Genomic DNA, 13,988 nt, shown 5'->3' on the forward strand with positions numbered 1-13,988 from the left:
TACCTTGAGCAAGAGTGACACAAAGGAGTGTTATGGCAAGCCATCCTTCCTGAAAATGGTGTCCCCCAAGCCAGTAGATTTGGGGAACTACTACCTGGAACCCCTCAAAATACTTTTTTTTTAAAGATAGTTAAGCACATTGTGTTTGATCAACTCTAGGCATTCCTGGGTGATAAGCTATTCTAGACCAAGTCAGAATAGCCAACATGGTGCACTCTAGTTGCTGCTGGGTTACTACTGCTATCAGCCCCCGTCAACATGGCCAGTGGTCAAATAGGAGTTGAAGTCCAACAATGGTCACATCCACACCATACAATTAAAGTACTCTTATACCACTTTAACAGTCACCACACTCCACAAAGGATCCTGGGATATGTAGCTTGTTAAGGTTGCCAAGAGAGCCCCCTCACAGAGCTACAATTACCAGCACCCTTAACAAAAATAGAAGTCATACAAGGGCACTCTCTCTGAAAGTAGTTATTTAATAGCTTCTCTTTTTTCATAGCTGGGCAGAGAAGCAATGAATGCAATTGGCAACTTAAAACCAGGGAAGTGATTATTATGGATTCCTTGGGTCCCATTAAATGGTTAGTTTCACTGTGGTATAAAAAAAATTAAACATAATTTTTACTTCAGGTCAAAACCCTAGGTCCTAGTAGGAACAAAACTGGGGTGTTCAGAAAGATTGGAAAAAGCTCTAGTCCAAAGTTCCATACAGATCTCTTTTGGCTCAAACTAGGAAATTCTCCCTGAAAATACAGGCAACTTCCCATTTGCAAGCGTTAAAGTAACATGTGACAACACACACACCGTTTTCAGCACTGCAGGGGGGTTGGGGTGGAAGGGGGCTGGGCAGGCTTGTGTGTGTTCTGCTGGCACATGTGGTGCCTCAGATAGAACCCCTGCATACAAGGGGAGTTGCCATTTGGTCCAATTTCATTTCATATACAAATACAGCAGCTCAAAAGCATCAGATAGCACAGATCTATGCAAGTGTCTGGATTTAGTGCAGCCAAAGGTGTTTTTTATTAAAAAAAACCACACCATCTTTTTAAATAAATAGTTTTCAGCTTTGTATTATCATTTAGACCATGGACCAACTAAGTTGTCTTGAACTACAGTGGGGCAGGCAAAAGTCAGGTCAGGATGTACTGACAGATCATTGGGTGGCTTTCTGGTTCCCAATTGCAAAAACAACGTTGTAATGTTAGGCTGCTGAAATGAAGAAAGTAAGCAAACAGCAGACCTTTTCTGCGTGAAAGGCCCGTGAACCCACTTCAATCCTGGTACTCAACGCCAATTCTTAAGACTCAAACTGTGTTCGGAGTAACTTTGCACCACCTAGTAGGTCTGGGGGCTTCTCGTAAAAAAAAAACAACAACAAAAAACCCCCACCAAAGCATATAGGATGACTTATTTCCGATTTCGACGAACTACTTTTCACAAGATCATCTAAGCGGAGAGTGGCTTGTCAGTTCAAGACTCTCTAGCGCAGCCTTGGGCACCCTCCAGATGCTTTTGGACTACAACTCCCATCAGCCCCTGCAAGCAACGTGTGAGGAGCACCCAAACAAAACGCCTGATTCTCGTATAGAAAATACAGCATAGGTGCCCAGAATGAAGTATCTCCTCCCTGATGCAGAAAGAGAGCGAGGAAGAGGCGCAGGGCGGATAGGACTCTTTAGGGTTCAGTCCTGACCACCATGCCGCCCAGGAAGGGAGTCCTATAGGGGGAGCGGGGTTTACTCCTGTGTAAGCGGGCACAGAATTGCACTGCTGGCAAAAGACGTGTTTCTTCTCTCCCGCCCGCTCCTTCAGCGCGCCCCTTGGAAGGAACTTCCTCGCTTCCAACCCCACACATTCGCCCCCCACCCGGCTCTGCTCCTTGCCCGTCACTTTGCCTACCTCACACCGCATTGAAAACTGCCACTTCCGGCTTCTATAACCAATAATACCTCCCCCCGTTTTGTGTGTGTCGGTTGGAAGTGCCCCGCCTCCTCCTTTCCCTTGAGCCAACGGGAAGCCAGAGCCTTTCCCCGTTTCGGCCCCTCCGCCGCCCTCGAGCGCTGCCCGTCCCACTCACTTCCTCCAATGGGAACGCCGGCCCCGTCTTCTCCTGTGCCTATCCGGAGCCTGTGCCTCCTCCGAACCAATCAGTGGGGCGTCTAAGGCGCCGCTTCTTCCGTGCCCCGCCCCTTGGCTACCGGATGTGTGATGTGGCTCGCGGCGCTGCGTAACTATGGTAAGCGCGGCGGTCGGGGGGTTATTTGGAGGGAGGGGGGCTTCGGTTAGGTCGCCTTTGTCTCTGGTAGTCCGCCTGTGTTTGTGAGTGGGGCCGTTGGGCTCAGTGATGGGCTCCGGGGGTGGTCTCTGCCCGTTTCCGCTCCTTCCCCGCTCAGCCTCTCTCTCACTACAATAGTGGCCTTTCCAAAAAAAAAGGTTGTTGTCGTTGTAGCATCTTCCCTTTCCCAGAATGTGGTGGTGAAATTATCGTTTGTGAAACCTTCCCCCTTTTTAACTTACAAGAGGTTCTTCTTGTTATATTTAAATTGCTGCCTTCTCACCTGCTATTCTAAATACTATACTCAAGGTCTCATGTCTTCTTTTTACCTTTCCCCAGAGCAGCACTAAGATTCTTTAGGAGTTTTTTGGTGCTAATAATACTGGTTAATAAATTAATAATAATAATTTGCATTAAATTGCAGAGGCCTTTGCGTGACTTTAAACTGGCCTCGCATCAAGATGCCATAGGTTTCCACATAAAAAGCACTGGACAGTACCCGTTAAAATGCAGTGGCTAAACAATTGGAATTAGTGCCCCTTTGCATGTGTGCAGCAGCACAATCTTATTCCAAGTTTACATGGAAGTAAGTTTTGTTGTGTACAACAGAGCTTCCTCTCGGGTGGATGTGCACAGGACTGCAGCATAGTGTTTATCTACACAATAGTTACATGTAAATAATGTTAAAGGCACATATACAAGCCATGCTGTTTACATAGGATTTCACTAATGGGGTTTTGTTTAGTAGGAAGGTGCATATATGGACCTAGCGCCAAACAGCTTTTGATATTTTGTTGGGATGAATAGTGAAACATCACCCTATATCTCTAGTTGCTTTTGAAACTTCACTTGGTTTCAAAAGAGGTTAGTTGTGGCTATTGTTTGAGGAAAAACTAGCCCAAAGTTTCCATTTGATGCACAGTCCTTGGTTTATGATTCTGAGTCTTGCCCATAGTTCTTTCAAATAGTGAGACCATAGATGTTCTGGTATAAAAACTACTTTTTCTCTGCCTTTTCACTTTACAGTACACATATCACTTCTCTTTTTACATCAACTATAGATGTCTGGGTTATGAGTTTAACAGGTTCATTTGAAATGATATGGTATGCCCTAATTCAGCTCTCTCTATATTTAAAAGTCAGTCCATCATACTTCAACATTGCCAAGAAATATAGTCTATGATTAGATAGGATAGATGATGAGATGCAGATAAGAACATAGGAAACTGCCTTATATGAATCAGGCCACTGGTCTATTCAGCTCAGCATTGTCTACATGGATGGGCAGTGGCTCTCCATGCTTTCAGGCAGAAGTTTTTCCCATCCTCCTTTTGGAGGTCAGTGATTCAACCCAGGATCATATGCATGCCAAGTATGGGCTCTGCAGCTTGCTACTCAAGGATTTAAAAAATATTAAATTGTTTCAAACAAACAATTGCTAACAAACAAACAAACAGCTGAGCTGCAGCCCATCCTCAGAGATAGGAGAAGACTTAATTATCAATGGCTTGGATTGGCAGGAAAAGGCTTGCCCCCCCCCCACATCAGTAGTGTTCCCAAGCTTAATCCTTTAATTTTACCTTAAAAAGGAATGGCTGCAGTTAACACCTATGGGGAAAAGTAAAATGCTGGACTTGTGATAGCATTTCATTGAGGACAAAACCTGACCTTGTGCTTTAACACTGTGTGGCCTGATCCTCGTTGACAGGGTATCCCCTAAAGGAGAACAATTTGTCTGTGAGACTTCCGGTGCCCTCAGTATGTCCTTGAAATGCACAAGTCTTCCATTTGCACACACCCTGTCTTCCATAATTATGAGCATTTCGGTGTTTTTTTGGTACAAGCAGGAACGCCAGAGTTTCAGATAACTTTTTCATCAGTTATTTTTGTTTTGAGAGTTGAAATGCCTGTTTAGTTTGTGGTCTATATGGTGCTTATAAATACAGAGTTCCAGTAGATTATGTACTGTATTGAAAAGAAATCATATTCTTGTACCAATTTCTTTGCTAGGAGATTTAGGGTGTGTGTGTGCACTGGAATTGTAAAGACGTACGTAACATAATGGGCCCCCAAAGCTCACTTTTTTCTACTCACTGGCAGGGAGGGATGCAGAAACAAATGGGGCAGGAAGACGATTTTCAAAAGTGAACCATAACTCCTCTTCTGTTTTACTTTTTTCTTTCAGTCTGCAATCTTCAATTTTCAGAGCCTACTGACAGTAATCCTTCTGCTTATATGTACCTGTGCATACATAAGATCATTGGCTCCCAGGTTACTGGATAATAATCAAACTGGGTATGTAACTCTAGAAATTTTTGGGGAGGGGGAATATAAATTGCATGTTTATAATCTCAGCATGATATCTGACACAAGTGATAGAGTAGACCCATTGAAATTAATGGACAAGTCACTTGCCCATTGATTTCACTGGATATCACCATTAATGGATTTTCTTCTCAGCTGTAATCATTGACGTGAGATCTGTGTCATAAGCATTTTAACCTTTGAAAGCCTAGCTAAACTATAATTCATTACAACAAATCTTCATGAGCTTTTGCTTCTTGGGTTATTAGGGGAAGAAAATTGGAGGCTGATTTCTTTTTCAGTGTTATATGATACCTTTCTTATCGATGCACACACAAGGTGGTTTAAGATTTTTTTTAAAACCCAGTATCAATCAATTAAAATTAATGAAAGAACAGTTAAATCATAAAAACAACATATCCTTAAAAGCCCTAACTTCAAAAAAGAAAACTATCTTAAGTGCAAATTGAAAACAGGCAATGAAAGAGCCAAACCTACTTTCAGAACGGGAAAGCCAGTCATTCCACAATTGAAAAGGCTAAAATGAAACAGTGAGGGGACGGGACAAAAGAAAGACCCCAGAAGCTAGAACAAGAACTCAAGCAGGTTCATATGAGACAAGGCAGTTGCTGAGGTACCTGGAATGGGATTACCAGCAGTGAAGGTCTTGCATAAGGATGCTACTCCCAAGTACTTGGCACAGCAAACCACTTCAGTATCTGTGGGCACATCAAAACTATTTAGTGACATAGCAGCGTGAGTTCCTTTTGCAACAAAAACAGCTGAAAATCCTACTAGGCATGCCTGAGCCATTAAGCATGGTGTGTGTGTGTGTGTGTGTGTGTATACACAGTGGACGCTTGGGTTGCGAACGTGATCTGTGCGGGAGGCACGTTTGCATGCGCAGGTTGCGATTTGGAGCTTCTGCACATGTGCAAAGCGCCGAAACCTGGAAGTAACCCGTTCCAGTACTTCTGGGTTTTGGCACGTCTGTAACCTGAAAACGCGCAACCTGAAGCATCTGTAACCTAAGGTATGACTGTGTGTGTGTCTGTGTGTATACACACACACACACACACACACACACACACAGTCTTCGAATTCTAGCCATAACTACTCTATCTCTATTAAAAAGGCATCCAGTTATAAGCTTAAAATATGAAATGCTGCATTTTTCTAATTTCTCAAAATACATTTTCAGATTATTGGGCATATTCTGGAAGTGTGCCAGGATTGGTAAGTGTGCATGTTCTGTTTCCCAAAAATATACTGTATTAGTGAATGTTAGTGTGTCATCTAAGCATGCCTTTATTTGCCTTAAAAAAAATCTTCATGGTATTATTTTCAAATACGCAGCATGTGCTTTTCTGCAATTTCAACTTTGATAAACAGACTGCTTAATGTAAGGGTTACTAGTATTAGGAATCAAAATGTGTAGACTTAAGAGCAAAAATGTTCTGTATACTGAATTACAGTCTTCCTAGCAAAAGTTCAAGCAGTAAATTGCTCTAGACTCTCCACCTGTCTCACAGGGTTGTTGTGGGATCAGTCTGTAAGGACTGCATGTATGCTACTTTGAGCTGCCTATGGGAAGGCTATATGACAGACAAATGTGAAGAGTGATGTGAGAGATTCAAGAATAGTCGTGGTGCATGAGGTAAGGCACTGCTTTCCTGGCTAGAGTGGCACTTCTGCTTGCCAGGATGGAGAAGGGGAGCGCTGGGTTAGTTGTGGCGGCAGACACAAGTGTGTCAACCTGCATCTGCTGCCACTGCCACCCTTATATTTCTCCCATCCTCCCTGCCACCCTACCCTGCCACACCACTACAACTCAAAGGGTGGTGCAGTGGAAGCACCACACTTCATGTGCCATGAGTGCCCATAGATTTTGTTCTGTCCTCAGCACATAAATGCAAACACATGAGAAGCTGTGATTTAGAAAGGGGCACAGGAGGAAAGGGTTAAGCACTCTAGAATGCCACTTTCCCAATCTTCAAAGCAGCACATGAGGCTAATAGTTATCAAAACAAAAAAATTAATCACTTGTTCAAAAACCTGTTGTGCCTAGTTTTGACACAAAAGATGTGGCAGGTTTGGCATGACCTTATTATAATCATAATTTCTTGTCTGGAGAGCCAAAAATTCTAGCAGACATTATGTGATTCTCCCCCTCCTGCCTTCTGACTGTTTTAGCACTTGTTCTCTTTCTGTAAAAGGATAAACACAAAGCTACATCAGTGTAGAATGCAATTCTGCCCCTTGTGTTTAAACGTCTGCACCTTTAAGCAGACAAGCTGTTGCCTATTTGTAAAGTAGTGCTAACAGGCGTTGAATCCTAATTGATGATGGATGCCTCTCTCAAGAAAATTAAGAACAGAAAAGTACAACATGTAAGAAAACTGTAGGAGGTGGACTTCCTCAACATTAATTCTAAGCAGATGTGAAATTGCAGACGTTAATTTGCACAGCTATTTGCAGTTTAATTAAATGTGTGCCAGATGATGACAGTGTCTCGTAATGTAATTGGGGTGGCCCTCACTTGTGCAAAGACTCAGTGAACTGTTTCTTGCTGTGGAAAGATTTCTCACTAAGCAGCCAGCTTGTGTGAGCGGATACTTGTATGCGTATTCTTTTGCGCACACCACCAATACAGAAGCATTAGCAATGCCATCTCCCAACTCCTCGAAAGATTCCATCAACAGTGTCTCCAGAAAAAAATACATCTCTCTTGGGAAGACAGGTGAACTAATATCAGTGTACTGGAAGAAGCAAAGATCACCAGTGTTGAAGCAATGATTCTTCAACATCAGCTTCGTTGGACTGGTCATGTTTGGATGCCTGATTATCGTCTTCCAAAGCAATTACTCTATTCCCAACTCGAGAATGGAAAGCGAAATACCAGAGCACAACAAAAGAGGTTAAAATGCACTCTCAAGGCAAATCTAATAAAAGGTAGCATAAACACTAATAACTGGAAAACAATTGGAGAATAGCCTTTACCAAAGGTGTCATGGACTTCAAAGATGCACGAATTCAGGGTGAAAAGGAGAAACGAGCTAAGAGGACGGCATGTTTGGCAAACCCTCACCAGGATCAACTCCCACCCAGAAACCTATGTCCCCACTGTGGAAGGGCATGTGGATCCAGAATTGGCCTCCACAGTCAGTTATGGACTCACTGCTAAGACCATGTTCATGGAAGATAATTTTACTCAGCTACGAGTTATCACCAAAGAAGAAGAATTATATTTCATGCTTAACATACTCTGGGAATTACAGCATTTATTCAGTTAAATGTTAGGTTGTTTTTCCAAATGTTACCCACCATAGATATATGGCAACAATTGTTCACTACAAGAGAAACATTTTTGACATGTTTCTGCTTTAGGGCAAGGGTGGGGAATTTCTTTTGGCTCCATGGACCAGATCATTATTAGGATCATCCTTGCAGGCCAGATTTGACAGGTGGGTGGGGCTGCCCATCTGTCAAACCACATGACATCATTAATGACACTGAGTGCTTGACAAACCCACCTTCTAAAATCCACTGTGCAGGGTTTCCAAGCACCCAGCAACCCACAGAGACTGAGAGGAAGTATGGGAGCTGTCATAATGCCCTTTACCAAAGTGGTTTTTGAAGTAGCATATTTAAGCTGGCGGGAGATAGGGGAGAGGCAGCTCCTTCTCCCCTCCCCCACCAACCTCCACTATCCACCTGCTCAATTAAAGGAAAAGCACACACGTGCTTCACAAAGCACTTTTGCAAAGGGCTTCAATCTGTGCTTACCAACAGGGAACAGAGCCAGTGCAGCATTAAACCCAGTGGCATCACCAGTGAACAAATGGCATGGTTTAGCAACTATGACCTTTTGGGCCAAATTGTACCCCCTGATAATACAAGACTGACTTACAGGCTGGAGGCTGCCCATGTCTGTTTAAGGCTGGTAGTACATATTAGGAGTTTCAAACTCTTGTGCAAGGGGAAGCATGTTAAGAAGATTTGGGGGAGGGCTGAGCGGTTACAAGGAGGGGGATTACAAACTTACAATTGTAAAAGAGAGTATGTATTTGTGTTTCTCTGGTGCCCTTGATGCACTTTACCCCTGTAATGCTGCAGATTTACCTTACAAGTACTGTTCCCATAGCCTTCACTGGAAGTGGTCTGGGCAGAAGATTAGATTGATATTGACACATTTTGCATATTTGTAGATATTGCATTGGGGCAGGGGTGGCCATACCTTCTCTCTGTCTATGCTCTGTCTATCCTATCCAGTTGTGGTGTCCTGCTTGCACAATAGACTGTCGTTCATACAAATAGCATGTCTCCTTCATCTCCATCCCTCTGCACCTTCCTGTACATCCCAAAAACGTGCTTGGAATTCTCATTTTTGGTGTCTTTTCCCTTGCAGATTTCCCTGCTTCACATTACTGCATTTCTTTCAAGCAGTCATACTCGCTTGTGTGATGTGAACTAACCAGTAATTCAATTTTGTTTCTTTTTCCAGGCGAGCGGAAGAGCCCTTATGTAGCTGTGTGCTGTATTGCGATGGCCTTCAGTATTCTATTTATACAGTAAAAATGGGGAAATGTCAGGAATAGATTTGTCAAGCGCATTTGGAATAAAAGACTCGGGGAAAACAGAAGAGATGAAAAATATGATCTACACTTCACTTTCTTTGTTAATGCTGGACAAGACACACCTTTGACAATTTGTTTCCATATTTCAGTTAGGGGAGCAGTGGTGTATTAAATTAAAAAAATGCAGTTATTAATTAACACTGTCATACTTCTGCCGAATTCTTTTATGTGAACTGTGTTCTGAATTTCAGATGAGACATTTTAAGATGGACAAAGTAGAAACCTCTCAATGAGAATTGAATTGCTATTAAAATACAAAACCTTTTAAAAAGTTTATATTTTTTGCAACAACTTTTGATTTTAAAAATATGAAATCACAGAGATAGAATTCCAGTGTCACATTAGCAAACATGATTGGGCTTCTCCTTCTCCTTCCCCAAAGGCCCCTGTGCCTTCTCCACTCTTTTCTGGAGGATTCCCACAACATGAAAATGCAGGAGGAAGGAGACGAAGGAGAAGTGCTGTTTGCGTGAGCGACTGCCTTTTGTGCAAGCAGGATGCCAAAGCTGGATATCACCTTGAAACAATAAAATCTTAAAACCATTGGCAGAGACAGAGTAAAATCAGATCAATATTGTACCATTATCAACAAGAGTGGTGGTGTAATAAGCAGTAGAGATTGAGGTAAAGCAGGGATATATGCAAAAGTTCAAAACAATGTTTCAAATTAGAAGCACATGAAATTTGTGATTAATTGTTTTATACACACACACACACAGGCACACATACAGGTTGAAAATATTTTTAAATTAGTTGTTAAAATACCTGTAAAATAAAAGAAGTACATTTTACAAAGAATGAATCCTGTTCGTAATTACTTCAGGCAAACACTGCTCTGTATTACAGTCAACACTTAACAATCAAATATTTTTGGTTTATTCTGATTTTTTAAAAATAAACATTTATATAATAACATGCTGTGTGCTTATGATCTCTGCAGGCTGTTAAATTCTGGAACTTGTCTTGAATGTATGAGAAATATATTTGTTTATCCTATTATGAAATCCAGAACTTTTCCTGAAACCTGGCTTTTATATTCATTCAGTAGTTGTATCTGCTGGAATATTCACTACAGCTCATACAAAAATTCAGAAAGGAACAATTGATAATACTGGTTTATTTATGAACTGAGCTTTTCTAATGTGGCCATCCTATTTCTGCTTAGCTATCTTTATATTAGGGCTACTGTAAACAACAACAACCAAAAACCCTCTGGATTTTGTGCTTATTTAACAAATAATGCTAATATCCTTGGACCTTCAAGTGTATTTTTGTACTCAGTGATGTGTTCAGTTTCTTGCAACCTTCTGACGATTCTCTTTACAATACGTTATGTTATGTTTTTCAAAATTACAGTAATTGTATAAATAACAGAATGAACAAGCGCAAAATTAAAGAAAGGTCATTGCTGAGCAGTTGTTGCTAAACTCTTGTGTGGAAAATGGTGTGTATTTTGGAGGATATTTAGCAGGCAGTATTTTTCACACAATTAAGATGTAAATTTATTCATGAAACTGAGAGGCGATGTCAGCAGCCAATGGATTCATATTCTTTGAAAGCAGTGTGGCATGGCATAATCCTGCATGTAGCGTTTGCAGAACAAGAATGCATAGAACTCCCAATATGCACATCACAATTTGTTGTGTGTGAAGTTTCTGAAAACCTGATCAGAAGGGGCCAACCATGACTACTTCAGAATGCTGTGTTTGTGCATTGTTTCCTTTTTATGAGTGGTCAAAATGTATGCTTTCCTGATCTGTTCATATACCTCTCCACAGAGTTTCTAAAAACCTGTTTTCTGACCATGTTTTTAACAATGGCAGTTCCATAACTATAATCAAGCTTCTGAATACAAGCCTGATAAAACAAATAAAATTTGTTATCCTTGAGAAAATGCATCATCCACATTGATACAAAATTTATTCTGAAAAGATGTTCCTTTTTTTAAAGCAGTAATGGCTGTTCAAATGTTTCCAAATGTGATCAGGAAATACAATATATATTACATTGTATCGTGTATTGAACGATTCAGTTTATAATATCCATTGTTTATAGATGTTTGTTTCCACAGTTAAAACACAGCTACAATTTGGGATTATTATTATGTTTTTAAGTAGTTCAAAGCAGAATGTGTTTACAATGTTTATTAAAAGTTTCAGTTTTCCACAACCCCTTAAGTAGCAGGTAGCAGAAAGTAGGAAAAAATAGACAGTAGTCTGCATGGAGAAAAGTAGAAAGTGGCGTATCAGGACCTGTGATTTTTAACTTCTTCATAAACAATCTAAAGTTAGGGCTTAGCAGTAAGGTAGCCAAGTTTGCTGATGATACTTAATTGTTCAGGGTCAGGGATTTTTTCAGGCAAAACTCAATTCCGGCACCTCTTAGATGGGCACCATTGGCATTTTAAGAAAACAAGGGAGGCGTTCAAGGTGAGCTCCTGCACCTCTTTTTCTAGAAAAATAGTACTCTTCGTGATCATTAAAAAATGCAAAGAGTTCTGAAATGACCTCTCCAAACTGAATGAATGGGTGGTAGAATGGCAGATGTAACTGATAAACAAGTGTGAAGTGATGCATATTGTTACAAGGAGCCAGGGGTGGAGCAGAACACGGCAACATCACCCTAGTGGATGGAGGCCCCCATCCCCCTGCCACACAAGGGAAAGATGGAGGAACTGCTCCTGGCCAGTAGTGGAAGCGGGAGGAGCCACTGGCCACCAAAGCGCCACACCCAGCTCCGCATTCGCCCTCCTGCCCTTTGAACAATAGGGGTGCCTGACCCCTTCAAAGAAAAATGGGGTTGGCCCCTAAGAGTTGGTGCCTACGTTGTGTTTTTAAGTTCCTTAAATCGTATTGTGATCTTTTAATAATGAGCTTTAGCACGTACGCCTAGCGCAAACTCTAGTCAGAAAATAATTTGTTTGCATTAACACATTCTTTTTCAGCCCAAGGCTGCATTGCCCTATATGAGAATGAATTTGGAAGAGACCTAAAAGCCTTGAGCCATAGCTGGGTGAACAGCATATTCCTTAAATATGGAGAAAACAGTGATGGTATTGTGTGGGTGAGGGAACGGATTTTGTATTTCTTCATTGTAAAGAATCCTGCAGTGTATAACTAGCTTTAAATACTCCAGTAAGATGAAGTCTTCCCGGCAATCTTGAACTTTCCAATTCTAGCAATTAACATGAATGACTATAGCACTTAGGAACGACATGTTTGGTTAAAGAGTACAGACTCCAACCGAACTTCTGTAGTGTGGCAAATGTGCAGTCAGATAGCGAGTGTGCAGTTATGTGAATACTTGGCAGGAGAGAGAGGTCCTCAGGGAAGGAAGTTCTTTGGAAGAGAGTCGTGAGGAAAAATGGCCTCACATACTCTTGATGTACGTCCAGTTTCACCTCAAGGGCACTAATGCTTTGCGTAATCCTAGGTTTGACGTAGAGACTCAAAATGTTGAAAATGGGACAAAAAATGCTTCTGGCTCTTCAGGAGCTCTTGACTCGTCTCCTCTTTATATCCAGATAACGGACTTAAAACAACCTCTGAACACATGACCATGTTCACCAATTGGTTTTCTCATCCTTTAAGAACTTGCTTCTTCCCTGGTCATATTTACAGACAATGAGGAAAGGGTAGGTTCTGCTTCTTTTGAGTGCCTGTTTATGATTGTGGGTTTAAAACTGTGAGTGCCATGTTGGAAAGAGAGTTTTTTCTGATTAACCTTGGAATCACATATAGTGTCACATCTACACGGTACATTTAAAGCACATAGCTTCCCACAAAGAACCCTGGAAACTGAAATTTATCCCTCAGAGCTGCAATTCCCAGCACCCTTAAAAAAACTACATTTCCCAGGATTCTTTGTGGGGGAGCCAAATGCTTTAAATAAGCATTAAGCCTAGGATGGGGATGTGACCTAGTGCACATGGCCTCTTCAGTTTGTTGGATTGTAGAGAAATGTATACTGGAGTGTGGACAATTGTACAGCCAGATTCTTAGTGGTTTGTTTCGTTGGTTTTGGTTAGTTGGTTTTCCGCCCCTACAGTATTGCAAATCACTGCTCTTGCACACTCTCTCTCTCTCTCTCTCTCTCTATATATATATAGGGAGCCAAGCCTCAAGCTGATACTAAATGAAAAGCTTTATTCTTTTCCCCTCAACACCCCACTCCCCGCCAATAATATCTTGGTGCCGACAGCTCTTTAGGAACTTGTCAGTAGAAGTGCTAATTTTGAGAGAGTTGCTTTAAACAAACAAAAGCAAGGGGAAATAATCCAGTGCAAGTTCTTTGCAGACTAGACCCATTGAAATTAATGGACATGCCAAACTTACGTCCATTAATTTCAGTGGGTCTCCTTTCAGTAAAACTTAGTGGGCTATAATGCATGTCCCCAAAGAAGCTTTTATTAGATTTCAGCTGAGTGTTTTGCACGGGGGGGGGGGGGGGCACAAACCTTTTGGTTCAGTAGCAGCTTGTGATTGGTTCATTTTTCTATAGTTCTTTCTGTCTTCTCCCTCACTGTTTCAGAGGACTTTCCCCCATATTTTACATGTAAATAATAAACAGATACCTTGGGGTGGGATTCATTTAATGAACCCCACCAGGGGAAGCCCTGTATTAGGCACAACAGGGCATCCCCTCTCATACCTCATGTGCTGCCTGTGCCCTCCAAAATTGCCCGAGGGAGGTCAGGGGAACCCCCAGATCAGCACATGGAGGGAGGGGAAATCTTTCTGTCTGGCAAGCTGCTATGCTTGCTCAGA

The 13,988-nt window shown here is 41.7% G+C and overlaps 1 protein-coding gene across 1 annotated transcript; it reads left to right on the forward strand.

Moving 5' to 3' along the window:
- Positions 1 to 2,127: 2,127 nt before the first annotated feature.
- On the forward strand, positions 2,128 to 10,649 carry TMEM167A (transmembrane protein 167A). The gene is made up of 4 exons (XM_083465577.1): positions 2,128 to 2,242; positions 4,467 to 4,576; positions 5,787 to 5,821; positions 9,090 to 10,649. Exons 1-4 carry the CDS (start codon positions 2,240 to 2,242, stop codon positions 9,158 to 9,160), a joined length of 219 nt encoding a protein of 72 aa, XP_083321703.1. The 5' UTR covers positions 2,128 to 2,239; the 3' UTR covers positions 9,161 to 10,649.
- Positions 10,650 to 13,988: the final 3,339 nt, after the last annotated feature.

Source organism: Podarcis liolepis (genome assembly GCF_965112155.1).
Source record: "Podarcis liolepis genome assembly, chromosome: 11".
Taxonomy (NCBI): Eukaryota; Metazoa; Chordata; class Lepidosauria; order Squamata; family Lacertidae; genus Podarcis; species Podarcis liolepis.